The sequence below is a fragment of the Cucurbita maxima genome, unplaced genomic scaffold, assembly GCF_002738345.1.
Source record: "Cucurbita maxima cultivar Rimu unplaced genomic scaffold, Cmax_1.0 Cma_Scf00079, whole genome shotgun sequence".
Lineage (NCBI taxonomy): Eukaryota > Viridiplantae > Streptophyta > Magnoliopsida > Cucurbitales > Cucurbitaceae > Cucurbita > Cucurbita maxima.
In genome coordinates this window covers 141,473-165,832 of record NW_019272095.1, presented here as the reverse complement: position 1 = coordinate 165,832, position 24,360 = coordinate 141,473, and the positions used below count along the sequence as shown (strand labels likewise).

Sequence of the window (24,360 nt, the reverse complement as noted above, 5' to 3'; positions counted from 1 at the left end):
TCTATGATGCCAATATGACCAAGAACTTAGAACAAAAAACGAATTCATTAGAGTTATGACACCGATTTACCTTCAAATCTAATATCATATCTGTTATTTGATTCGTAGAACAAGAAGGTAAATTAATCTCTATACATTGAACTCAAAAAATGTAGGAGTTTGGACTTGAGACTCTCCATGTAACGCCCTAGGTCTAACACTAGCAAATATTGTCTTCTTTGGGCTTTCCCTTTCGGGCTTCTGCTCAAGGTTTTCAAATCGTGTCTGTTAGGAAGAGGTTTCCACATCCATATAAAGGGTATTTCGTTCTCCTCTCCAACCGATGTGGGATCTCACAATCCACCTCCCTTTAGGGCCTAGTGTCCACATTGGCATTCCTTCATTTCTCCAATCGATGTGGGACCCACCAGATCCACCCCACTTCGGGGCCCAGCATCCTTGCTGACACATTACCTCATGTCCACCCTCTTTGAGGCTCAGCCTCCTCACTGGCATATCACCCGGTGTCTAGCTCTGATACCATTTGTAACAGCCTAGGCCCACCGTTAGTAGATATTGTCCTCTTTAGACTTTCCCTTTCGAGCTTCTACTCAAGGTTTTTAAAACACGTCTGTTAGGAAGAGGTTTCCACATCCATATAAAGGGTATTTCGTTCTCCTCTCCAACCGATGTGGGATCTCACAATCCACCTCCTTTTAGAGCCCAATGTCCTCGTTGGCACTCGTTCATTTCTCCCATCAATGTGAGACCCCACCAGATCCAGTCCCCTTTAGGGCCAGCGTGCTTGCTGGCACATTGCCTCATGTCCACCCCCCTTCAGGGCTCAGCCTCCTCACTAGCACTATCGCCTGGTGTCTGGCTCTGATACCATTTGTAACAGCTCAGACCCACCGCTAGCAGATATTGTCCTCTTTGGGCTTTTCGGGCTTTCGTTCAAGGTTTTTAAAAACGTGTTTGCTAGGGAGAGGTTTCCACACCCTTATAAAGAATATTTTCGTTCTCCTCTCTAACCGATGTGGGATCTCACAATCCACCCCCCTTCAGGGCCCAACTCCTCGTTGGCGCTCATTCATTTCTCCAATCAATGTGGAACCCTGCTAGATCCACCCCCTTCAAGGCCCAGCGTCCTTGCTGACACATTGCCTCATGTCCACCCCCTTCAGAGCTCAGCCTCCTTGCTGGCATATCGCCCGATGTCTGGCTCTGATACCATTTGTAACAACCCAAGCCCACCGCTAGCAGATATTGTCCTCTTTGGGCTTTCCCTTTCGGGCTTTTGTTCAAGGTTTTTTAAAACGTGTCTGCTAGGGAGAGGTTTCCACACCCTTATAAAGGATATTTTCGTTCTCCTCCCCCACCGACGTGGGATCTCAAACTCTGGAATATTCATACCACTTGTCAAAGGGCTTACATTTTTGTGAGCCATAAGGAAAGGAGAACAACCTAGTTTTTTAAATTTTGGAGACATGTGGGAGACCCATTTGCATGAAAGAGCACCAATAATTGCTAATTTGACTCGTGTGATGACTTGTAAAGCTTGTGATCTGTGGTTCTTGCCAAACTCATAAGAAAAAGGAAAGAATAAAAAGAAAACAGTCATCAGCATGTGTTATGCTTTATTGGTTGTTGAGCATGTGGGTTGAGCTAAGATACAGCTAAGACAACAAAATGGTTGCACATAGAGAACCTGCTTACTATGAGGGACAGTAGCATTATGGATGAGTAAAAAGAACAATATCTTCAAATCATTTGACATCAGAATGTTATGTTTTTTTTTGCATATACAATGAATGTTTGTGTCAGTGAACCAATTCCAGCAGCTAAAATGACCCCACAAAATCACAGCCTACAAAACTATCCTCTCCACTTACATCAAAGAATATTTATGCGTTCCAATTGCATAATAATACAATGCAAAAATTATAGGTATAAGTAAATTGTGTACCTTTGGAGACCAAAAAAAATCTGTCTGTATGTCCAAAAGATTACCCATTGTTCTTCGTCTTTGGTACTTTGCACATGCAATCTGGCATGGGAAATGTGTACAACGATCCGCTCGACTTTTTCATTTCCATTCCCTTTAGGTCGTTGTGGCGAAGCATGTCTTGCATTTGTTGCGCGAAGTTTTTCCATCTATATGTGCGTTTGTTACCAAATATTAACAGAAACATGTCAATATAACCAGCAAGATACTTCATGAACTAACAAATCAAAACTATGGTGAACATTTCTGGGTAACGATGCAGCACAATGTCAGTTCTTATTTTAGAAAAAAACAAACGAGCTGACCTAACATAACCCGATAATGTGTTACGGGAGGTAAATAAGTGTTAGGAATCACGACTCTCCACAATAGTATGATATTGTCCACTTTGAGCATAAGCTCTCATGACTTTGCTTTGGGCTTCCGTAAAAGGTCTCATACCAATGGAGATAGTATTCCTCACTTATAAACCCATGATCTTCCACTAAATAACCAATGTGGGACTCACTCTCAATAATCCTCAATCCTCAACAATCCTCTCCTCGAACAAAGTACACTATAAGCCTCCCCTAAGGCTTATGGAGCTCTCGAATAGCCTCCCCTTAATCGAGGCTCGACTCCTTTCTCTAGAGCCCTCGAACAAAGTACACCCTTTGTTCGACACTTTAGTCACTTTTGACTACACCTTCGAAGCTCACAATTCTTTGTTCGATATTTGAGGATTCTATTGACATGGCTAAGTTTAGGGCATGACTCTAATACCATGTTAAGAATCACGACTCTCCACAATGGTATGATATTGTCCACTTTGAGCATAAGCTCTCATGGCTTTGCTTTGGGCTTCCCCCAAAATGCCTCATACCAATGGAGATAGTATTCCTCGCTTATAAACCCATGATCTTCCACTAAATTAACCAAGGTGGGACTCACTCCCAATAATCCTCGATCCTCAACAAATAAGTTTAAGTTATCCAAAAGGCAGATATTGAGAGTACAGAACTTAATTGAACCAAATGAAAGCCAAAATATAGAAGTGTGTAAGGCTTCTGCATACCGTATGTTAGGATCATCAAAAGTTAATGCTAGTTTCCTCTTATCTGGTTTGACTGTCTTTGCATGTCCGGCATAAATATAGCGCCTATGACCCATCAAAAAGTGGGGGAAATTTCCACCCTGAGTTGTGACAAAGACTTCACTATGAAGACATACTGTGTAATCAAGAGCAGCCAATCTGGAAGAGTGGCCCTGCATCACAGACCGGGTTGAGCTAAACGATCAACTCGTTTAAACGATTAACCTTAGAATAATTCGACGAAATACCTTGAAGGGAGCAAGTTCTTCCTTAGTAGCTATAGTATCTTTCGTTTCTAAACGTGGAAACATCTGCTTAAGTGGAGCCATATACTTTTCTGCTTTATAAATCTTTCCTGCTGCAACATATATGACAGTTGTATTATCAAAACCCATTCCTCTAAGCATCATTCCGACCTACAATATCATATAAAGGTGAGTTATGAATCAGCAGACTGGAAACACAGGTTTTAGGGAAATGGAAGCATTAAACGTATTGGCTCCGCATAAACTCACTTGCAGGACCAAAAGTTTTCATTGCGATCGATGAAAATCCAGACGTTATTAAGAAATAACAATGACCGAAGGCAGACAAAGCCAACAATAATACGAAATCTTAATGTGATGTCCCACATCGGTTGAGGAGAAGAACGAAACACCCTTTATAAGGGTGTGGAAATCTCTCCCTAGCAGACACGTTTTAAAAACCTTGAGGGGAAACCCGAAAGGGAAAGCCCAAAGAGGACAATATTTGTGATGTCCCACATTGGTTGGGGAGGAGAACAAACCACCATTTATAAGGGTGTCGAAACCTTCCCCTAGCACACGCGTTTTAAAGCCTTGAGGGGAAGCCCAAAAGGGGAAGCCCAAAAGGGAAAGACTAAAAGGGAAAGCCCAAAGAGGACAATATCTGCTAGCGGTGAGCCTGGGTCATTACAAATGGTATCAGAGCCAGACATCGGACGATGTGCCAGCCTTCTCGCTGTTCCCCGAAGGGAGGTAGACACAAGGCGATGTGCCAGTAAGAACGCTGGGCCCCAAAGGGGGGTGGATTTGGGGGTAGTCCCACATCGATTGGAGGAAGGAAAGAGTGCCAGCGAGGACGCTGGGCCCCAAAGGGGGGTGGATTGTGATGTCCCACATTGGTTGGGGAGGAGAACAAACCACCATTTATAAGGGTGTGGAAACCTTCCCCTAGAAGACGTGTTTTAGATCCTTGAGGGAAAGCCCAAAGAAGACAATATCGGCTAGCGGTGGGCCTAGGTCGTTACAATATCTGCTAGCGGTGGGCTTGGATCGTTACACTTAACAAGTAAATGTTCAAATTACCAACAAAAAAGACAAAGAAAAGAGTGATAAAAAGGATGTGTGGCCTAATAATTTTTATGCACAAGGACCATAAATGAAGCAGCAAGATGGCCTAAATCTTGCCCCCAACCTGTAGCATGTTATCAACAAAATCACTAGAGATAGGGAGAAGAATGAATGATCTCTCTAGTTTTGCAATAGTACAAGCAACAAAAACATGTAAATAAAATAGGCAATAATTGATGGCTCAAATAAACTCTACAACAATATACTGGGAACTTTGATTAAAACTTGATCAGCACTAACAGATCTAAGATAGCAAGATGGCTTGAAATTTAGTGAACATTTAACGAACAATGTCATGGTTCCAAATATATGCGTGTGTGCACGCACATGCTCACGCATCATCTATGCACCTCAACTATTCTCACGTGGCAACTTTCCCAACCTTTTTGGGTTTAATTGCCAAAGAAATACTAAATCCTAAGTAGGTAGCCATCATTGGCTTGAACCTATCCCCTCTAAGCCATTTACTATCAACAATGATCCTTCTTGACCTCTAGGTCAACTTTCTAAGCCCTTTATAAGAAAGGATAAGAACTCTTTTTATTTTTAAGTTTAAAAAAAATTTAAAAAAAGACAACCTTAGAACTGGAGAGAGGAAACCCATCCCAAGGAAACTACTTGACAATCGATAATCATCAAGACACTGTATTCTTAAGTTGGAAGGAGAGGTCAGAGGTTTAGGATGCAAGCATTATCCGGAATGATTGGGCAGAGGATGTGGTTGGCCCATTTCGGTTTTTAGCATAGAAGTTATTCAAAATTACCCCAGATTCAGAGCAAAACTCCCATTTACTAAACTACGGGGATACAATTCCCGAAGAATATCGTACTTCGTCTTGCCGTGATTCGACGTGGATTTCCAATTGAAATGAGCTTAAGCTAGGGAGAAGGGATATTTGTTTAGGGTATTTCTTGTATATCTTTCTTTCAGCATTTTTCGATTCCCTCAGCCAATGAGTTTGTTTTTTCATCTTTGTGGAAGATAAAAATTCCAAAGAAAGTTCAATTCATAGAGGAGTTTACACTATAGGTCAGCTTTCGAAAAAGATGTCTACATTATTGAGTCATTTTGTTGCCTTCTATATTGGCAGAGAAAAGTCTTGATCATACTCTTTCGAGTTACGATTTCACTTCGACTGTTCGAAGTCTCTTTTTTTTTACATGGTTAGCTTTTAGTTTGCGCAAAAGCTATAAGGAGATTATTGAGGAGCTCCTTCTCCATCCGCCTTTTTAAGAGAATGGAAAGTTTTCATGGCATGCGGAAGTTTGTAATGTGTTTTGGGGTGACAAAAATAATGTAACGGCCCAAATCCACCGCCAGCAGATATTGTCTTCTTTGGGTTTTCCTTTTCGGGCTTCCCCTCAAGGCTTTAAAACGTGTCTACTAGAGGAAGGTTTCCACACCCTTATAAAGGGTGTTTTGTTCTCCTCCCTAACCAATGTGGGACATCACAATCCACCCCCCTTCGGGGCCCAGCGTCCTTACTAGCATACCGCCTCGTGTCTACCCCTTTCGGGGAACAGCAAGAAGGCTGACACATCATCTGGTGTCTGGCTCTAATACCATTTGTTACAGCCCAGATCCACCGCTAGCAAATATTGTCCTCTTTGGGCTTCCCCTCAAGACTTTAAAACGCATCTGCTAGGGGAAGGTTTCCACACCCTTATAAAGGGTGCTTTGTTCTCCTCCCCAACCAATGTGGGACTTCACAAATAATAGGACCTTTGGAAAGGGATGGAGAGGAACCCTAGTAAAGTTTGGTCCTTTGTTGTGTTCTTTCTCTACGAGTGTTAACGACGAAGACTTTTTATAATTATCCTCAAGGTTTGGCTTTTTTTCGAGATACCCTCATTTGTTCTTAGTGAAAGTTCGATTTATTATTAATCTTTGGAACTATGTTCCATTTTCATCAATAATTTTTTTAAAGAACCAGTGATCAATGTGTTCATTATGTGTACTTTAAGTGATAGTTTCAATCTTCATAGGTGTATGTACAATATACACATTTCATCCTATAGAACAGATGCTTGATTAAGATGATGAAGTCCAGGTATACCTCAAGTGGGGTTAAAGGGCATTTGCCATCCACCCTATTAGCACCAGGCCTTATGACTCTCCCTCTTCTTCTGAATTTTCCTCTCCAGCTCCTTTCTCTAGCCAGGTCCATCTCGTGCTTCTCTTCTTCACCACCATCGTATTCACAGCACGAAAATGCAACCATATCCTTTTATAAGCACAATACTTAGCTTTAAGCATAAACTACATTTGACAAGCAATTTAGTATTCATGAACTAAAAGAAAAGAAACAAACCATGACCAATACCTCTTCGAAACGAAGATGCACAGAAACATATTTTCCTCCACTCTGAGAGCTTTTTTTTATCATTCGACCAACCATGAGGTCGGCCAACGTTCTTATAGATTCTGCAAACCTCAAAGCTTCAAAATTGGCTAAGCATCTTAGTGCTTGAACATCTGGAGGAACTCCATGAGCCAACCGATTGGAGAACGGGGCGATCCTCACAGCCCTACACCACAGAATGAGAAGTGATTATTGTCACCATTTCTCAAATCAAAATCGTATCTTAAGACAAGGAAAACATGCCTCAATTGCAAAAGCTTCGGAAGGACTTTATGCAAATAGTACATTGGGCTTGACCATGCTTTCACTCTCAAGTTCACAATACTGCTTATATTGTTATCATACTGCTGCAGTACATCAGCTGGGAGCTCTCTCACAATATTAACATGCTTGCTTAGTGCTTGTATGAAAAACTCTTCATCGAAAATATCACCGAATTTGCTGTCACAAGTAGGAAAGGAAGGAAACTGCATGAATGGTTTCTGTTCTTCTGGGATTTAAACTAAAAAAATTGCATTTACTTCTGCCATTTTGACATAGAGTTAGTTATCAAAGGCAGCTCGGCACCGGCACCAGGAGCAAACACAATGCCCTGTGCCCAATGGGATGCCTCATTAAAGAAAGCTTTCTAATAATATGGTTTTTACCAATTGGCTGGACATGAAATTTGATGTAAAACTAATCTTCAGCTAACAAAATCCCCATGTTTTGGACATGGAGGACACATTTTGCAGAGAAAATATTAAAATAATAAAGTTGTCAGTCAAGACTGGGAATAAATACATCAAAGAACCAAGATACAAATTAATAAGATCAATATATCATGTTTGAAAAATATGTGTAATTAACAAGGTTATACTTTATTCGACCTGTCCCTATGATCTCCATGTCCTAAATTTTAGAAAATGTCAAGTTCTTACGTCAATGCTTCTTATAGACTAAACTCATTTACATGTACACTTACCTCATCAAAAAGTTACACATACACTTATTTCACTTACTACTGACTATAACCTTTTATACTGTACAATTCTTTTCTTGATATCTATTCAAATTATGCATAGACTGTTGAGTGATTATTGGGAGTGAGTCCCACATTGGCTAATTTAGGGAATGATCATGGGTTTATAAGTGAGGTGTACTATCTCCATTGGTATGAGACCTTTTGGGGAAGCCCAAAGCAAAGCCATGAGAGCTTATGCTCAAAGTGGACAATATCATACCATTGTGGAGAGTCGTGATTCCTAACATGGTATTAGAGCTATGCCCTAAACTTAGCCATGTCAATAGAATCCTCAAATATCGAACAAAGAATTGTGAGTCTCGAAGGTGTAGTCAAAAGTGACTAAAGTGTCGAACAAAGGGTGTACTTTATTTGTTCGAGGGCTCCAGAGAAAGGAGTCGAGCCTTGATTAAGAGGAGGCTATTCGAGAGCTCCATAAGCTTCAGGGGAGACTTATAGTGTACTTTGTTCGAGGGGAGGATTGTTGAGGTGTAGTCAAAAGTGACTAAAGTGTCGAACAAAGGGTGTACTTTATTTGTTCGAGGGCTCCAGAGAAAGGAGTCGAGCCTTGATTACGAGGAGGCTATTCGAGAGCTCCATAAGCTTCAGGGGAGGCTTATAGTGTACTTTGTTCGAGGGGAGGATTGTTGAGGATTGAGGATTATTGGGAGTGAGTCCCACATTGGTTAATTTAGTGGAAGATCATGGGTTTATAAGTGAAGAATACTATCTCCATTGGTATGAGCCCTTTTAGGGGAAGCCCAAAGCAAAGCCATGAGAGCTTATGCTCAAAGTGGACAATATCATACCATTGTGGAGAGTCGTGATTCTTAACATAGAGGTCACATCCCATCGCGTATGTATAAGCTCCAAGACTCCTTCCTTTATGTCATTAAAGGAAAGTGATGTGTAATAATTTAATATCTAAGGGTCAACAAGTTCAAGTGCCAAAAAATAGTCAAAGCATGATATGATAGGAAAAGTGTTGAGGATTGTTGGGAGGGAGTCTCACATTGGCTAATTTAGAGAATGATCATGGGTTTATAAGCAAGGAATATTATCCCCATTGGTCTAAGGCCTTTTGGGGAAACCCAAAGCAAAGCCACGAGAGCTTATGCTCAAAGTGGACCATATCATACCATAATGGAGAGTCGTGATTCCTAACAAAAAAAAGTGAATTACAAAAATGAAAATGGAAGAAAGTGGCAATGAATTATTCCCCAGAGATGAGTTAAAAGCAGGAGGACAAGAAAGGATTCAGATTTTATTAGAGTTTCCCTAAAGATGAGTTAAAAGCAGCAATCACAATGTTTCTTTTGTAATACAAGAAAATCATAGTGTTTTGTTTCCTATGAAAGAAAAATCAGATTGCTTTTCTTTTTAAAATATATACAGAAGAAAGTAATCAATGTTAACTGCACTGATATGGATTTCTGGGAATAAATGAAAACATAAACAAGAAAAAGAAGGAAAACGATAATAACTGGATGAACACGAGTGATCATGCTCCAGTAATGAATTGAAGAAGGATACAGGTAAGGTCATAGATAATATTTTCAATTCATAATTTTCTAACCAAGGGAACCAATTTAAAGAACAATCAAGCACAGAGATAAAATTTTACTGATTTTTTAACCAAAAAAAGAAAAACAAATTTTCCTTCGATTAACGAAATCGATAAAATTATAAATTAAGTAATGGAAAGTTGATTCTAACCTTGAATCTCGCCAAACACTATTCAAATGAAATATTGGAATGACAAGAGAAGCATTCAGTAGTCCAGCCACTGCAACTGCATCACATATCTGTGTGTTGAATGGTTGGAGTTAGCAAATCAGTTATTAAGAACCAAAAATATATAATTTGATTAGATATTTTGCTGGTGGCAATAGCAATCTATATCCCTCATCTCTTTCCCGGCCCACCGCTCTATGAACATAAAGGAAAATCATCATGTCCATGGGAGTCGACGTTGAGAGTGACTGCTATCATTCATAATCACTGAGAATTACAATTTAAGTGATGAAATTAATTGCAAAAAAAATGAAACAGGTTTCTTCCTACTTTTGAATCTGCATTTCAATAATTATATTCAGACTTCACCCCTATTGAAATACTATACCGCTTGTGATGTCCCACATTGGTTGGGGAGGAGAACAAAACACCCTTTATAAGGGTGTGGAAACCTTCCCCTAGTAGACGCGTTTTGAAGCCTTGAGGGGAAGCTCGAAAGGAAAACCCAAAGAGGACAATATCTGCTAGCGGTGGATCTGGGTCGTTACACAAATCAGATCTTAACATTTTAGTATAACTGTCATGATAATTGGACATTTGGACTATGATCAAGACAAATCAGATCTTAACATAAGGATCAGAATTAGTTAGTATGGTCAGAGTGTGTGAGGCAAGAAACCTTGGGATTACGAACTTGGCTAGAAACAGCACTGCCAATTCAAATCATTCTTCTTATAATTACGCATGGACCATAACATTAAGATATCTTATCACAAAAAATTTGAATTGTTAGTGTGGTAAAAGTGTGTGAGGCAAGAGGCCTTGAGATTAGGAACTTGGCGAGCAACAATGTTGCGTTTTTGTCCAAAGTGGCCATCACAGTTCTCTTGGAGCCTGATTCTTTGTTGCAATCAATCATTTTAAGTATGGGCATAAATCTAATGATTGGGAGTTAGGATAGCAATTGGGGGTACTCAGAAAATCTATCTCCCATTATCTGCCCTGTTTTCTCAATTTCATTCATCCTAAGATTGGGGATGCCAGTCTTCTTGTTTCAGAGGACCATTGATTTGAGGGGGTAAGTTCGTTTATCTATTTTCTTGCTTGCAGCACCCTCTTTTTCCAGGATCAGCTACTTTAGGTTTTTCCTTTCGGGCTTTCCCTTTCGGGCTTTTCCTTTCGGGCTTCCCCTCAAGGGTTTAAAACGCGTCTGCTAGAGGAAGGTCTCCACATCCTAATAAATGGTGGTTTGTTCTCCTCCCGAACTAATGTGGGACATCACAATCCACCCCCCTTCGGGGCCCAGTGTCCTCGCTGGCACTCTTTTCTTCCTCCAATCGATGTGGGACCGCCCCTAAATCCTCCCTCTTTGGGGCCTAGCGTCCTTACTGGCACATCACCTCGTGTCTACCCCCTTCAGGGAATAGCAAGAAGGCTAGCACATCGTCCGGTGTCTGGCTTTGATACCATTTGTAACGGCCCCAGATCCACCGCTAGCAGATATTGTCCTCTTTAGGCTTTCCTTTTCGGGCTTCCCCCCAAGGCTTTAAAACGCGTCTGCTAGGGGAAGGTTTCTACACTCTTATAAATGGTGGTTTATTCTCCTCCCCAACTAATGTGGGACATCACACTTTCAGCGCTCGTATATTCTCTTTTAGACTTTCCAGCTTTTCAGTTTTGCATTTTCTTACCCAAAAAGGGAAAAGGGTCATTATCATAAAAAAAAAACGACCAAACAAAAAAAGAAGAATATACACCACCCTTTGATAGTCCGATTGCAACAGATCAACTATCTTCCTATTGACAAACTGTTGACAGCATAACATAGCAGAACTACAGGTAACCGATAGACAGTTAAAGAACATATCAATTTTCAAGTCAAGAAATCGGGAATCTGAATGATCTTAGAACTTCGCGAAATGGAAGAATATAAAACGTGTCCATGCAGTCAACATGTGAGCAATAAGAACTAATAAACTGGTAAAATAGTGAGCACTATATCACATCCACTCTTGAATCTACACTTCATGGTACCATCATTTTTTTTCCCTTCATAGACTTTGCACAAAGACAATACATAAATGCTTTATTCTTGACCATGAACTAAAACTCACCGACAACCTTTGCTGATTTAACCCGCCATTTGCTTCAATGATAAGAAAACCATTCGAGTTTGGCAACTCTGCAAATCATTAAAGGAAAAAAAATGTGAAATTAATTAATAAATAGGTAACTACAAAAAGGGGAGATGGAGATTGTTGGGATGTTGAATTCAGAGAAAAGTTCAACTAAGAAACTAATATAAATGTATTTGGGAACTGTTTTTTAAAAGTTTTCTTGTGTCCTGCTTTTAAGAAAAGCATAAGTTGATATTTCTTCCAAATCACATGTTATCAAATTATGAACTTATAGTAACCTCAACATCATCCGATCATTTATTCAAAACAAACTGTTGTTCAGCCCTCCTTACGAGCTCGGGGGAGAAATTCATAAGCATAAATATAGGAAGTGATAATAAAAATCTGTGAATATTATTGCTGAAAAATGCAAAAGGTATGCTATTTGATGATAGTTCATATATAATTAAAGCTGACAAACTCAGAGGAATGGGAGACAAGGTTGCTCGTAATATCTGTATGTCTTACTGTGTTTTCTGAAGCTTGTGGTGTACTAAAATGCAATAGCTCTCTGAGACTAGAAGTGTGAAGCAAAAAAAAGGTGAGCGTTTTCCTTTGTCGAGCGTTGAATAGAAATATAAAACTGAAGTTTTTATACATACAAGAATATAGCTGTGATGTTCCACATTGGTTGGGGAGGAGAACAAAACACCCATTATAAGGAAGTGGAAACCTTCCCCTAGCAGACATGTTTTAAAGCCTTGAGGCGCCCGAAAGAGAAAGCCCAAAGATGACAATATCTGCTAGCAGTGGATCTGGGTCGTTACAAATGGTATTAGAGCCAAACACCGGACGATGTGTCAGCCTTCTCGTTGTTCTCCGAAAGGGAGTAGACACGAGGCGGTGTGCCAGTAAGGACGTTGGGCCCCAAAGGGGGTGGATTTGGGGACGGTCCCACATCGATTAGGCGGTGTGCCAGTAAGGACGTTGGGCCCCAAAGGGGGTGGATTTGGGGACGGTCCCACATCGATTGGAGGAAGGAAAGAGTGCCAGCGAGAACGCTGGACCCCGAAAGGGGGTGGATTATGATGTACCACATTGGTTGGGGAGGAGAAAACCACCATTTATAAGGGTGTGGAAACCTTTTCCCTAGCAGACGTGTTTTAAAGCCTTGAGGGGAAGCCCGAAAGGGAAAGCCTAAAGAGGACAATATCTGCTAGTGGTGGATCTAGGCGTTACAAATGGTATCAAAGCCAGACATCAGACGATGTGTCAGCCTTCTCGCTGCTCCCCGAAGGGGGTAGACACAAGGCGGTGTGCCAGTAAGGACGTTGGGCCCCAAAGGGGGTGGATTTGGGGACGGTCCCACATCGATTAGGCGGTGTGCCAGTAAGGACGTTGGGCCCCAAAGGGGGTGGATTTGGGGACGGTCCCACATCGATTGGAGGAAGGAAAGAGTGCCAGCGAGAACGCTGGACCCCGAAAGGGGGTGGATTATGATGTACCACATTGGTTGGGGAGGAGAAAACCACCATTTATAAGGGTGTGGAAACCTTTTCCCTAGCAGACGTGTTTTAAAGCCTTGAGGGGAAGCCCGAAAGGGAAAGCCTAAAGAGGACAATATCTGCTAGTGGTGGATCTAGGCGTTACAAATGGTATCAAAGCCAGACATCAGACGATGTGTCAGCCTTCTCGCTGCTCCCCGAAGGGGAGTAGACACAAGGCGGTGTGCCAGTAAGGACGTTGGGCCCCAAAGGGGGTGGATTTGGGGACGGTCCCACATCGATTGGAGGAAGGAAAGAGTGCCAGCGAGAACGCTGGACCCCGAAAGGGGGTGGATTATGATGTCCCACATTGGTTGGGGAGGAGAAAACCACCATTTATAAGGGTGTGGAAACCTTTTCCCTAGCAGACGTGTTTTAAAGCCTTGAGGGGAAGCCCGAAAGGGAAAGCCTAAAGAGGACAATATCTGCTAGTGGTGGATCTAGGCGTTACAAATGGTATCAAAGCCAGACATCAGACGATGTGTCAGCCTTCTCGCTGCTCCCCGAAGGGGGTAGACACAAGGCGGTGTGCCAGTAAGGACGTTGGGCCCCAAAGGGGGTGGATTTGGGGACGGTCCCACATCGATTGGAGGAAGGAAAGAGTGCCAGCGAGAACGCTGGACCCCGAAAGGGGGTGGATTATGATGTCCCACATTGGTTGGGGAGGAGAAAACCACCATTTATAAGGGTGTGGAAACCTTTTCCCTAGCATACGTGTTTTAAAGCCTTGAGGGGAAGCCCGAAAGGGAAAGCCTAAAGAGGACAATATCTGCTAGTGGTGGATCTGGGGCCGTTACAAATGGTATCAAAGCTAGACACCGGACGATGTGCTAGCCTTCTTGCTATTCCCCGAAGGGGGTAGACACGAGGCGGTGTGCCAGTAAGGACGTTGGGCCCCAAAGGGGGTGGATTTGGGGACGGTCCCACATCGATTGGAGGAAGGAAAGAGTGCCAGCGAGAACGTTGGACCCCGAAAGGGGGTGGATTATGATGTCCCACATTGGTTGGGGAGGAGAAAACCACCATTTATAAGGGTGTGGAAACCTTTTTCCCTAGCAGACGTGTTTTAAAGCCTTGAGGGAAAACCCGAAAGGGAAAGCCCAAAGAGGACAATATCTGCTAGGGGAAGATTTCCACTCCCTAGCAGATATTTTTCAGCTTTAAAAAATTAAATTAGACAGCATGCACTGCAAGCAATAAAATTTGACCTACAAGAACGGCGTGTATCACATTATATTACACGAAAAAAATAACACGAGAAACATTGAGAAGTGAGTTTCAGGAATAAGGCTGAATTGAACTATGTAACTTTAGAAATCGGTACTGAACTTAGTACAACAGAATAAGAAGTGTCAAACCTGTCAAAGTGCTTCGATTGATACATGGTTTCCAAACATGGTGCACTCTCGAGTTCCATGCAGTTGACAACTGCAAAACCACCAATCAATGATCATTTGGTCAACCTCTATAGAAATTGTAAACAGAAAATCTCGACAAAAAGACAAATTCATAGAAAAGAACGGCAATTGCCAAAGGACAGTCAATAAATGGATAATGCAAGATTGAACTTATTTTGGGTGAGACGAACAATAGAGTGTTTAGAGAACTCGAGCATTCTCCAAGCAATATTTGGTCCCTTATTCAATTTTGTGCTTCTTTGTTGGCTTTGGTGGCCTAAGAAGCACGGAACCTTATAAATAACCTATGGATAATTGAAAGGTTGTAACTTTCATGGCCATGAATACCTCATGGCCTCTAACTAATTGTAACTTATAATTTAAAGACAATTCCATAAAACTTAAAAAAATACAAGTAAAAGCTTCTTAAATCTAAATCATCCATGGGCATGATTAAGACACCTTATTTCGTATCAGAACCTATCTCAATTTATCATCTTGCAGCAGGTCCCTCGTTTGTGTGGGGGGTTTTTCGTAGTGTTTAGTAGTAGCTATGGAGGGAGTGGGAGCAACCTCTAGCTAGATCTTCATGGATGCCTCTTCCAAAGTTTTATACTTTGGGCAGTGGTTTTAGAAGTTGTTCCTCCCTTTCGATAAACATGATTTTCAGCTTCAAGGGCCTTTGGTTTTGTGGTTGGGTTTATGGGATAATCTCGTTTGTTTGCTTTTCCCCTGGAGGCTGGATGCTATGATCATCAATGTTTTGTTTGGGCTATTTTGGCTATTGTAATTTTTTGGTTGCTTGATTACCATATGCAGCAGTGTCTTTCAAAATCTTACTCACAAATAGCTTCAACTTGGGAAATTCTTTACCCATTTTTTTCTGTACACATCTATATCTTTAAACTATTGCCTTCACATCTATATCCTTCATGCAGACAGCCTTTTGGAAACCATGAACCTCTTCCTATGTAACAGCCCAGATCAACCGCTAGCAGATATTGTCCTCTTTGGGCTTTCCCTTTCGAACTTCCCCTCAAAGCTTTAAAATGTGTCTGCTAGGAGAAGGTTTCCACACCGTTATAAAGGGTGTTTTGTTCTCCTCCCCAACCAATGTGGGACATCACAATCCACCCCCTTGGGGCCAGCATCCTCGCTGGCACTCTTTCCTTTCTCCAATTGATATGGGACCCTCGCCAAATCCACCCCCCTTTGGGGCCCAGCATCCTTACTGGCACACCATCTCGTGTCTACCCCCTTTGGGGAACAACCTTCCTTCCCCTCAAGGCTTTAAAACACGTCTGCTAGGGGAAGGTTTCCACACCCTTATAAAGGGTGTTTTGTTCTCCTCCCCAACCAATGTGGGACATCACAATCCACCCCCTTCGGGGCCCAGCGTCCTCACTAGCACTCTTTCCTTTCTCCAATCGATGTGGGACCCTTGCCAAATCCACCCCCTTTGGGGCCCAGCATCCTTACTGGCACACCATCTCATGTCTACCCCCTTTGGGGAACAGCCTCCTCGTTGGCACATAGTCCGGTGTCTGGCTCTGTTAGATAAAAGTCCCACCATTTCTAATCAAGGAATACTATCTCCATCGGCACGAGGCCATTTGGGGAGGCCCAAAGCAAAATCATGAGAGCTTATGCTCAAAGTGGACAATATCATATCATTGTGGAGAGTCGTGTTCATCTAACACTCATTTCATTACTTCTCATAGAAACAAAGACAATTTGAAACTAGAAAGTGCATTTTCAGTCAACTTTGAAACTATCATTCCCACAACAAAATCAGGTGAAAGAGAGTAGAAACAAAAGAGAGAGCACAAAATACCGCATGTGTGGAGCTATTTCGTGTCTCAACTTCCATGAACGGCCAGAGCTTCTCAAAAACCTGAGAACTCATATACACAGACCCTGGCGGAGGGCGTTTATTAACTGAAACAACCCTGGTTTTGAGATTGGAAATGGAAACGTCGAAATTCACAGACCCCATATACAATAACATCATCGAAATATACAACAAAGGAGCAAACAGAAGTAGCCCTTTCCTTCTGAACACCGCCGACAAAATCAGAAAAACCAATTTCTCCATAATGCTGCCGCTGCTCTGCTTCGGGTCACGAACACTAAAACCAACGGTACCTCTACCACTATCACTGCTACTCAGACTCCTTAGTTGCCGATACCGAGGCGATGACGGTGGCGACTGCGAGAGACTGGAACGCGAAGTGCTCAAGCGGCTGTAGCCATGCATTGCGGAAATAGGCGGTGCTAGGGATTACACAAACCTCTTAATTCTGGAAGAAACAGAAGATCTGAGGAAATTGCCGCTTACTCGCCACATGGAATCGAATCTTCATCATAGTTTTTGGTTTCCCCGTCTCAATTTAGCGGTTCGAGTGCCTGAATTTGCAATTGGGATAGGATGGGTATTGGATTCCGTGAGAAATGAAGGGTTGGAGATGAAGATTCAGAGATTTGGGGCCTAGAATGGCGCAATGGGTATCCTATAATGGGAAGAAACAGGGGACAGGATTCATAAATGGGAGTGGAAAGAGCAGGACGTTCATACAGAGAGCTGGGGATTGTTGGGACTGTTAACAGTTAAATGCAAAGACGATGAGATGCCTTTTCCGTATTTTGTTTAAGAAAAACTTTTTTGAATTAAAATTCAAACTTTTTTTTTTTTTTTTGTTTTTATTGGAAATATTTTCAATTACAATATTTGAAAATGGGTTGAAAATTTAATATATAAAGTTGGTGTCTCTACTTTGTCCAATGCAATCATTTAGCCCACATTATGAAATTAATTGATTGGATTAAGCTGCGACCGGAATGGTATCCTTCTTAATTTGTTGATTCACGGTTTGATATTGTTTTAGTCGTTAAATGAACACGACTCTTCACAATTATATGATATTAGGTTTCATTTTCAATTTGTTGATTCATGATTTGACAATTTTTTAGTTGAGTTTGTTAAATGAACACGACTCTTCACCATGGTATGGTATTAGGTTTCATTCTCAATTTGTTGATTCACAGTTTGACATTTTTTTAGTCATGTCTGTTAAATGAACACGACTCTCCACAATAGTATGATATTATCCACAAAATGCTAAGTTTAGGGTATGACTCTGATACACGACTCTCCATAATTGTATGATATTATCCACAAAAGGCTAAGTTTAGGGCATGACTCTAACACACGACTCTCCATAATGGTATGATATTATCCACAAAAGGCTAAGTTTAGGGCATGGCTCTGATACACGACTCTCTATAATGATATGATATTATCTACAAAAGGCCAAGTTTAGGGCATGGTTGTGATACACGACTCTCCATAATGGTATGATATTATCCACAAAAGGCTAAGTTTAGGATATGGCTTTGATACACGACTCTCCATAATTGTATGATATTATCCACAAAAGGCCAAGTTTAGGGCATGGCTGTGATACACGACTCTCCATAATGGTATGATATTATCTACAAAAGGGTAACTTTAGGGCATGGCTGTGATACACGACTCTCCATAATGGTATGATATTATCTACAAAAGGGTAACTTTAGGGCATGGCTGTGATACACGACTCTCTATAATGGTATGATATTATCCACAAAAGGCAGGACTCTAATACATGACTCTCCAATAGTATTCTTTGATTATAAACGGTGGGACTTTCATCCAAAACCTCCCTTCAAACAAAGTATGTCTCTCCTTAATTGAGGCTCGACTCCTTTTCTTTTGGAGTCTTAGTCATTTTTTACTATGCCTTCAAGGCTCAAAATACTTTTGCTTGACATTTGAGGATTCTATTGGCATGGGTAAGTTTAGGGCATGGCTCTGATACCATGTTAAATGAACACGACTCTCCACAATGGTATGATATTGTCACTTTGAGTGTAATCTCTCGTGGTTTTGTTTTGTGTTTCCCCAAAAGGCCTCATACCAATGGAGATAGTATTCCTTGATTACAAACCTATGATTATTCCCTAAATTAGTCGATATGCGACTTTCATCAAACAGGGTCAACCCGATCAACCTAAAAATAAATTTACAATCCAATTAAACTTTACCCTAAGTTTAAGATTATTAGAAAGATCAAGAATATTTGATGTTTTTTTATTGGTGTTGGTGATGACTTAAGAATGTTTGATATTTGAGTTTCATGAGATTTTAATTATGAATGTATCATGTAATGTTGATAAATATAATTTTTTTAAAATAATTAAAAATAATAATAAATGACCCGGCAGCGTCCATAAAATTTTCAGAATCCAACTCTTCTATAAATATATATATATATATATTTGCATTTTTTTTAATTTACTAGGTTTAAATATCGAACACCTAACCTTTTAATAGATGATATATACTTTAACTAGTTAAGTAAAGCTGAAGTTGGTCAATAATTTTGATGACATACGTGTACCCAATGATAGGTTGTATATATATTAGGAAACAACTTTTTAGGTATAGTAAGAAAGAAACCAACTCTAACAAACGAGGGGCGAGCAACACACAAAGCACGTTAAAGAACCTACAAGCATGCTAATCATTGAGTATGTTTATACTCATTCTTGCTATTTTTACTTTCTAGATGGTAACGAAGCTGCATGACTATGACGATGGTGAACTCGAGCTCAGAAACTTTAAAGGCGTATGGATAAACCTGTGTATAGTTTAAATTACGTGGTATATAGTTGACATTTTATAATATTTTGACTTTTGCTTGTTTCTCGAGAATATTTTGACGTACATTTTTGTAAGTCATGTATTTGTAACTTTATATGGCAGTCGGTTGCTCGATCATCTTAAAAGGAAGGTAGGTACATACATGCCAAATATGTCGAATAATTTTGTTTGTTTTATAAAGTATTTCATTTAGATTAAAATTCCATTATAGGTTAATATAATTGTTATATTAGGAAAATTTAATTAGGGCATTTTCAAATAGAATTTAAATATTTGAAAAAAAAATTAGTAAGGCTATTTCATAATTAATTTGTACTTTCCATATATTTGAATAGAAATGTTATATTAATTGAAATTTTGAATTAGGTATTTATTGGAAACTGAATTTTTTTTCTAATTAGTTTATATTTTTCTTTGTAATTGAATATAAATGGAAAATTAAATTATGAATCTAATAAATTAAAAAATATATTTCATACCATTATTTTTGTGGATAATATCTAATATTTTTCGATAATCTACTCATTATCATTTCAATAGTCGATACTTCAATCTCCCTTCCTTAAATAAATTAGAAGAGTAGGTTACGTTGTGGTGCTCGTCACGTGTGAGAAATGAAAATGAGTTTTTGTTTTATTATTATTATTATTATTATTATTATTATTTTCCTCAACCATGATAAGGTTTATTGGCAGTTGGAAATAAATTCTTAAGCTAATTTACTTTCTGATGGAGAAAAAAAGTAGTTCGAAAAGTGGAAATTCAACCTTTTGAGTTGTAGCCTGTGATCAATATAAATATATTTCATAAAAAGGATAAATATAAACCAAAAAAAAAATAAAAAAAGAAACCAAAAGATTCAAACAAAACCGAGAGCAAACCACATGATCACGGAAAGGTAAAATATTTGACTATAATAAAATAGTAAAATGATACCTATGGTAAACCGTAATAGAAGGCTAAATATCATATAAGATATTTGCCTATAATAAAAAGTCAAATATAAAACCATAATAGAAGGTTAAATATCCACCTATGGTAAACCTTTGTAAACCGTAATAAAAGGTTAAATGTCATATGAGATATTTGCCTATAATAAATGGTCGAATATGATATCTATGACAATCCGTAATGAAAGGCTAGATATCCACCTATGGTAAACCGTCATGGAAAGTTAAATATCCAATTATGGTAAACCGTAATGGAAGGCTAAATATCCTTAATCATACACAATATTTACCTATAATAAAGGATCAAATATGATACATATGATAAATCATGATTCAAAGCTATCGGATCACTTTGAAAAGAAAAACAAACCAAACTCCACAGCCCTGTAAAAATATCACTGTTCTTTGATTCACTGTGAATAATTCGAGGGCTTTATGCACAAATAAGAGATGACAGCATCATTGTCTACTTTTCCACTAATCTCTTCGCAATTGTTTGATTTGTAACAAAGTGCAGTAAATGTGCATTATAAGAATTTCAGTAAAACCTATAGATGATACAAATTTCATACGAAGCAGAGTCCCGAATTTACAAGGTATGCACAGAGAGAACTTCAATTTCCTAAAGAAATGATACACCACTGGATCCCCTTATTAGATATGGAGTATTTGCAGTCACAGACACAATGGGGGAAAGTTTAATGAGGCATACAACAGGATGTGTTCTAGGCATTAGCACTTACATTTTTACTGCTGTCAAACACTCTGTCCAGTTGAAAAGCTTCACCTTCATCCCCATTGAAAGACCTTCTTACCAAGCAGCAAGCAGTTAGTTGTCTGAGTAGCCGTTCGAGATATGGATGCAAGCAACTTTGTAAATCTTTCACATTGGGATTAGTTGACAAGACCATGGCGTTCACCGCGTCGGCTAAAATTTCACGCTGTTTATCCTCGAGAAGATAACCAACAGGGGACTCTTGTGGTCGTTCATATGCCAGTAAAGCAACAGTGTCCTGGATAAAGGGAGTTCAGCCGATCTTATTAATCTATATGGAGACAATAGCCAGAAATACATGCACTACAAATCTGTGTTGCAAACGGAAAACATCATTCCTAAACAAAGTTATTTTACACAACTCAGGTAGATAACTTTCCAAAACATCAATGATAAGGAGACCTAAAATGATTCCACATTTCCTACATGGAAGAAAAAGCTCAGTACCTGAACAAGATCCTGAAACCCAGGCAGATCATAAAACTTTGCTAAATGATTCCTTCCAAACTTAACAGCTTCCTTTAGCGCTCCAACCTACGTATAATAACAGCAGGAAACTCATAAACGATCCAGAGATTGGATTTTGATTGGAAAACGTGTGACATTCACATATTTTTAGAGCGAAAAAGTACCCTGACTAATTCAATGAATTTTTGACAATGAAGGAGCAAGGAAGTAGCTGATTTTTCATCCTGCACGAAGCAAACTTGTTATCAAGACAATAAATAATATATCTTCGCAAGAAGATTGTACTAGACTTGATCAAACTAGGATACAAGGAATTGAAAATCTAGATAAAAAGAGTGAAGTCTTGGATATATATTTGGCAATATGGAAGAGACTAAAGAACAGAAAAAATGATGTATTGGTATCACATAGCTACAATCCGAACTCTTGAATTATTTTCTCTTTGTGCTGCACTAAGGACTCCTCCTTAGTCAGCTTACACTTGGAGAAATAAAGGGCACTTGTAAAAGAACATAATTAAAAGCATTACACAAAAACACCCACAAATCTCCCACCTAAATCCAATATCAACTGCCGAAGAGTGTGTGCTTCCTCTATCTTCTCACTCCCTAACTCAAGAACGAGTTGTTTTTAGGCAGAGGGAATTGATGCAGCATGGTCTAGCCTCTCGCACTTCGCTTTGGTCCTATGGCTCTCGCTCTCTGCCTCTAGTTTACTGTGGAGGTTTTACTTTTGTTTTGTTAAGTCACTGTGTTATTGTGTATTGTTTTACCGTGACTTAAGCTGTTGCCAAAGGCTGGAATGAAGCATTTTAACTAGGGGTCCCTACTGAGATATTATTGAATAAAGAATCATTCCAGGAAACTTCCAATATTAGTGTTACATTAGAAACCATACATATTCGTGTATTATGTGTTTTGCAGACAATAAAACAAACGAGAAAAATTGAATTAAACACAGTTGGTTCACCTGTACAATCTGCGGATACCACTCATTGAGCTTTCCAAGTGCAGCATCAATTTCCCCCTTCCTGATAAGCTTCATCAACAGAAAGAAACTGATCAAAAGCAAGGTTCTATACTAACTGATAGATTGACATAACTCGTTAAATTACAAGCAGCTCCCACCCTCTCTCCAAAAGGTAACAATTATTACATTTGTTTTCTTGTAACACAAAATTAAGTGCTGTGATGGGTGGAAGAAAGGGACTCTGCTGAGAAGTATTATACTTGTTAAATTGAATCTGATTGTCGTATAAACAGATAAAGGACACGCATTAACTAAACCCTATACCTAGCGAGATAAAAGGGGCTGACAAATTGGCATTCAACGGGAAATTACAAAAGCATTAATTTCAACAATTATAAAATCTACAATGCGCATCCATTATGGGAAAAAGGGAATCTGACTCATTGTAAAAACAAGGCCACGCATTGTAGGCAAAGGCAAAGAGATTTTTTTCTATTCTCAATTAACAAGAATTTCTTTCGTTCCAGTTTAAGAGATAATTTATCCTTTGTTACAAGCATGTAAGTAAATTTGGTTCGGTTTTGAAATCCCCAACAAATCATCTACCATTGACCGTAAGTTTGTGACATCTCCGTGGAGCTCTAGGAATGTTGGCTGGTCTTCTTTAGACGATGAAGGTACCTCAGGTGAGACTCTCATTAGTGCAGAATGATCCAACCATAAATGCTATCGAAGTCATTGAAGGTATTTATTCCCTCTCTCCATTTAATTATGGCTGAGTCGTGGATTAGTGGGGTTAATGGCCCATATTGCTACAAGAAAAAAAAATCTTTTTATGAAGGAACTAGCAGATCTATTTCTCCTTTGTAAGCCAAGCTGGATTGTAGGGCAATTACAAAATCATCAGATGGACCAAAGAAAAATTATTTCCCAACTATCCAACTCAATGGATGAAAAGATTTAATCGCTTTATTGAACAAGCCAACCTTACTGGCATCGCTATGTGCAATGGGAGTGTTAGTTGGTCTAGTTGTCAAGACTCATACTCTTATTGATAGGTTTCTTCCCACAGATGAAGTCAGCTTCAAATTTTCAGGTTTAAATGTTTGTAGATTGGAAAAGTATACATCTGATCATTTCCACATAGTCTATCATTAGGAAATGAAAAGTGGGGCTTGGTTCCTTCTAGATTTGTTGATGCCTCAACCCCCCCATATTTAACCCTTTACTGGAAAATTGATGGAAGTCTCCTCACTGCAATGGTTTGCTCGGACAATTGACATTGTTTAAATCTGAGGTCAAGAAATGGAATAAAATCATCTTGACAAACTACAGATCAGAAAGCGATTCTCTCCAAAGAAATACAACTGCCTAATGGAAAGGAAGAAATGGGTTCAATTAGCTCAGAAGAACTTCAGAAAAGACTTGATAATAAAGGGAATTATCTTTCCCTCTGGCTCAAGGAAGAATCCCTATGGAGACAAAGATGCAATGGAAAATGGCTTGCTGAAGGTGATGTTAATTCAGTTTTCTTTCATAGACTTAGAGTGGCCAAGAGACGAAAAATTACTATTGTTGAGATCCATTCTTCAACAGGGGTCAGTCTTCCTAATGACAATGAGATCGAAGCTGAATTCGATCTCAAATTAAAGTTCACATATTAAGTTCAGGGACCAAAAGTAATTATTAACCCTATAACAACTATTGATAATTCTTTTTCTTTTTCATCAAAGAATATTCTTTTCTATTTCGAATAAAATATTCATCAGTGCTTCAAAAAGGAGGGCAAGAAAACATTGTGATAAAGTCACATTTCTGAACAGTTTTACACAAATTGACAAAAAAAAAAAAAAAAAAAAAAAAAAAAAAAAAAAAAAAAAAAAAAAAAAAAAAAAAAAAAAAAAAAAAA

General features: G+C 39.4%; 2 protein-coding genes across 2 annotated transcripts in view; both read right to left on the bottom strand.

Moving 5' to 3' along the window:
* Positions 1-1,723: 1,723 nt before the first annotated feature.
* LOC111472582 (O-fucosyltransferase 9) lies at positions 1,724-17,224 on the bottom strand. The gene is made up of 10 exons (XM_023118195.1): positions 16,422-17,224; positions 14,549-14,618; positions 11,644-11,711; positions 9,512-9,600; positions 7,036-7,233; positions 6,754-6,958; positions 6,487-6,654; positions 3,305-3,472; positions 3,039-3,229; positions 1,724-2,133 (listed from the first exon to the last, which is right to left on the bottom strand). Exons 1-10 carry the CDS (start codon positions 16,842-16,844, stop codon positions 1,986-1,988), a joined length of 1,728 nt encoding a protein of 575 aa, XP_022973963.1. The 5' UTR covers positions 16,845-17,224; the 3' UTR covers positions 1,724-1,985.
* Positions 17,225-20,624: 3,400 nt separating this feature from the next.
* Positions 20,625-24,360, bottom strand: part of LOC111472591 (ran-binding protein M homolog) — a 10,729-nt gene continuing 6,993 nt past the window's right edge. Inside the window, exons 7-10 of the mRNA XM_023118207.1 lie at positions 22,452-22,520; positions 21,647-21,706; positions 21,462-21,548; positions 20,625-21,252 (exon numbers count right to left, since the gene is read on the bottom strand). Coding sequence (XP_022973975.1) covers positions 20,965-21,252; positions 21,462-21,548; positions 21,647-21,706; positions 22,452-22,520 — 504 coding nt within the window. The 3' untranslated portion in view covers positions 20,625-20,964. The remainder of the gene's footprint in view (positions 21,253-21,461; positions 21,549-21,646; positions 21,707-22,451; positions 22,521-24,360) is intronic.

Excerpts from the sequence above, each read along its gene's own strand:
- LOC111472582 (XM_023118195.1), bottom strand. The coding sequence starts at position 16,844 with ATGCATGGCTACAGCCGCTTGAGCACTTCGCGTTCCAGTCTCTCGCAG. Across the intron at positions 11,712-14,548 it reads CAATCGAAGCACTTTGACAG|AGTTGCCAAACTCGAATGGT; the intron begins GTTTGACACTTC and ends AATGATTTGCAG. Across the intron at positions 9,601-11,643 it reads TAAATCAGCAAAGGTTGTCG|ATATGTGATGCAGTTGCAGT; the intron begins GTGAGTTTTAGT and ends TTCAACACACAG.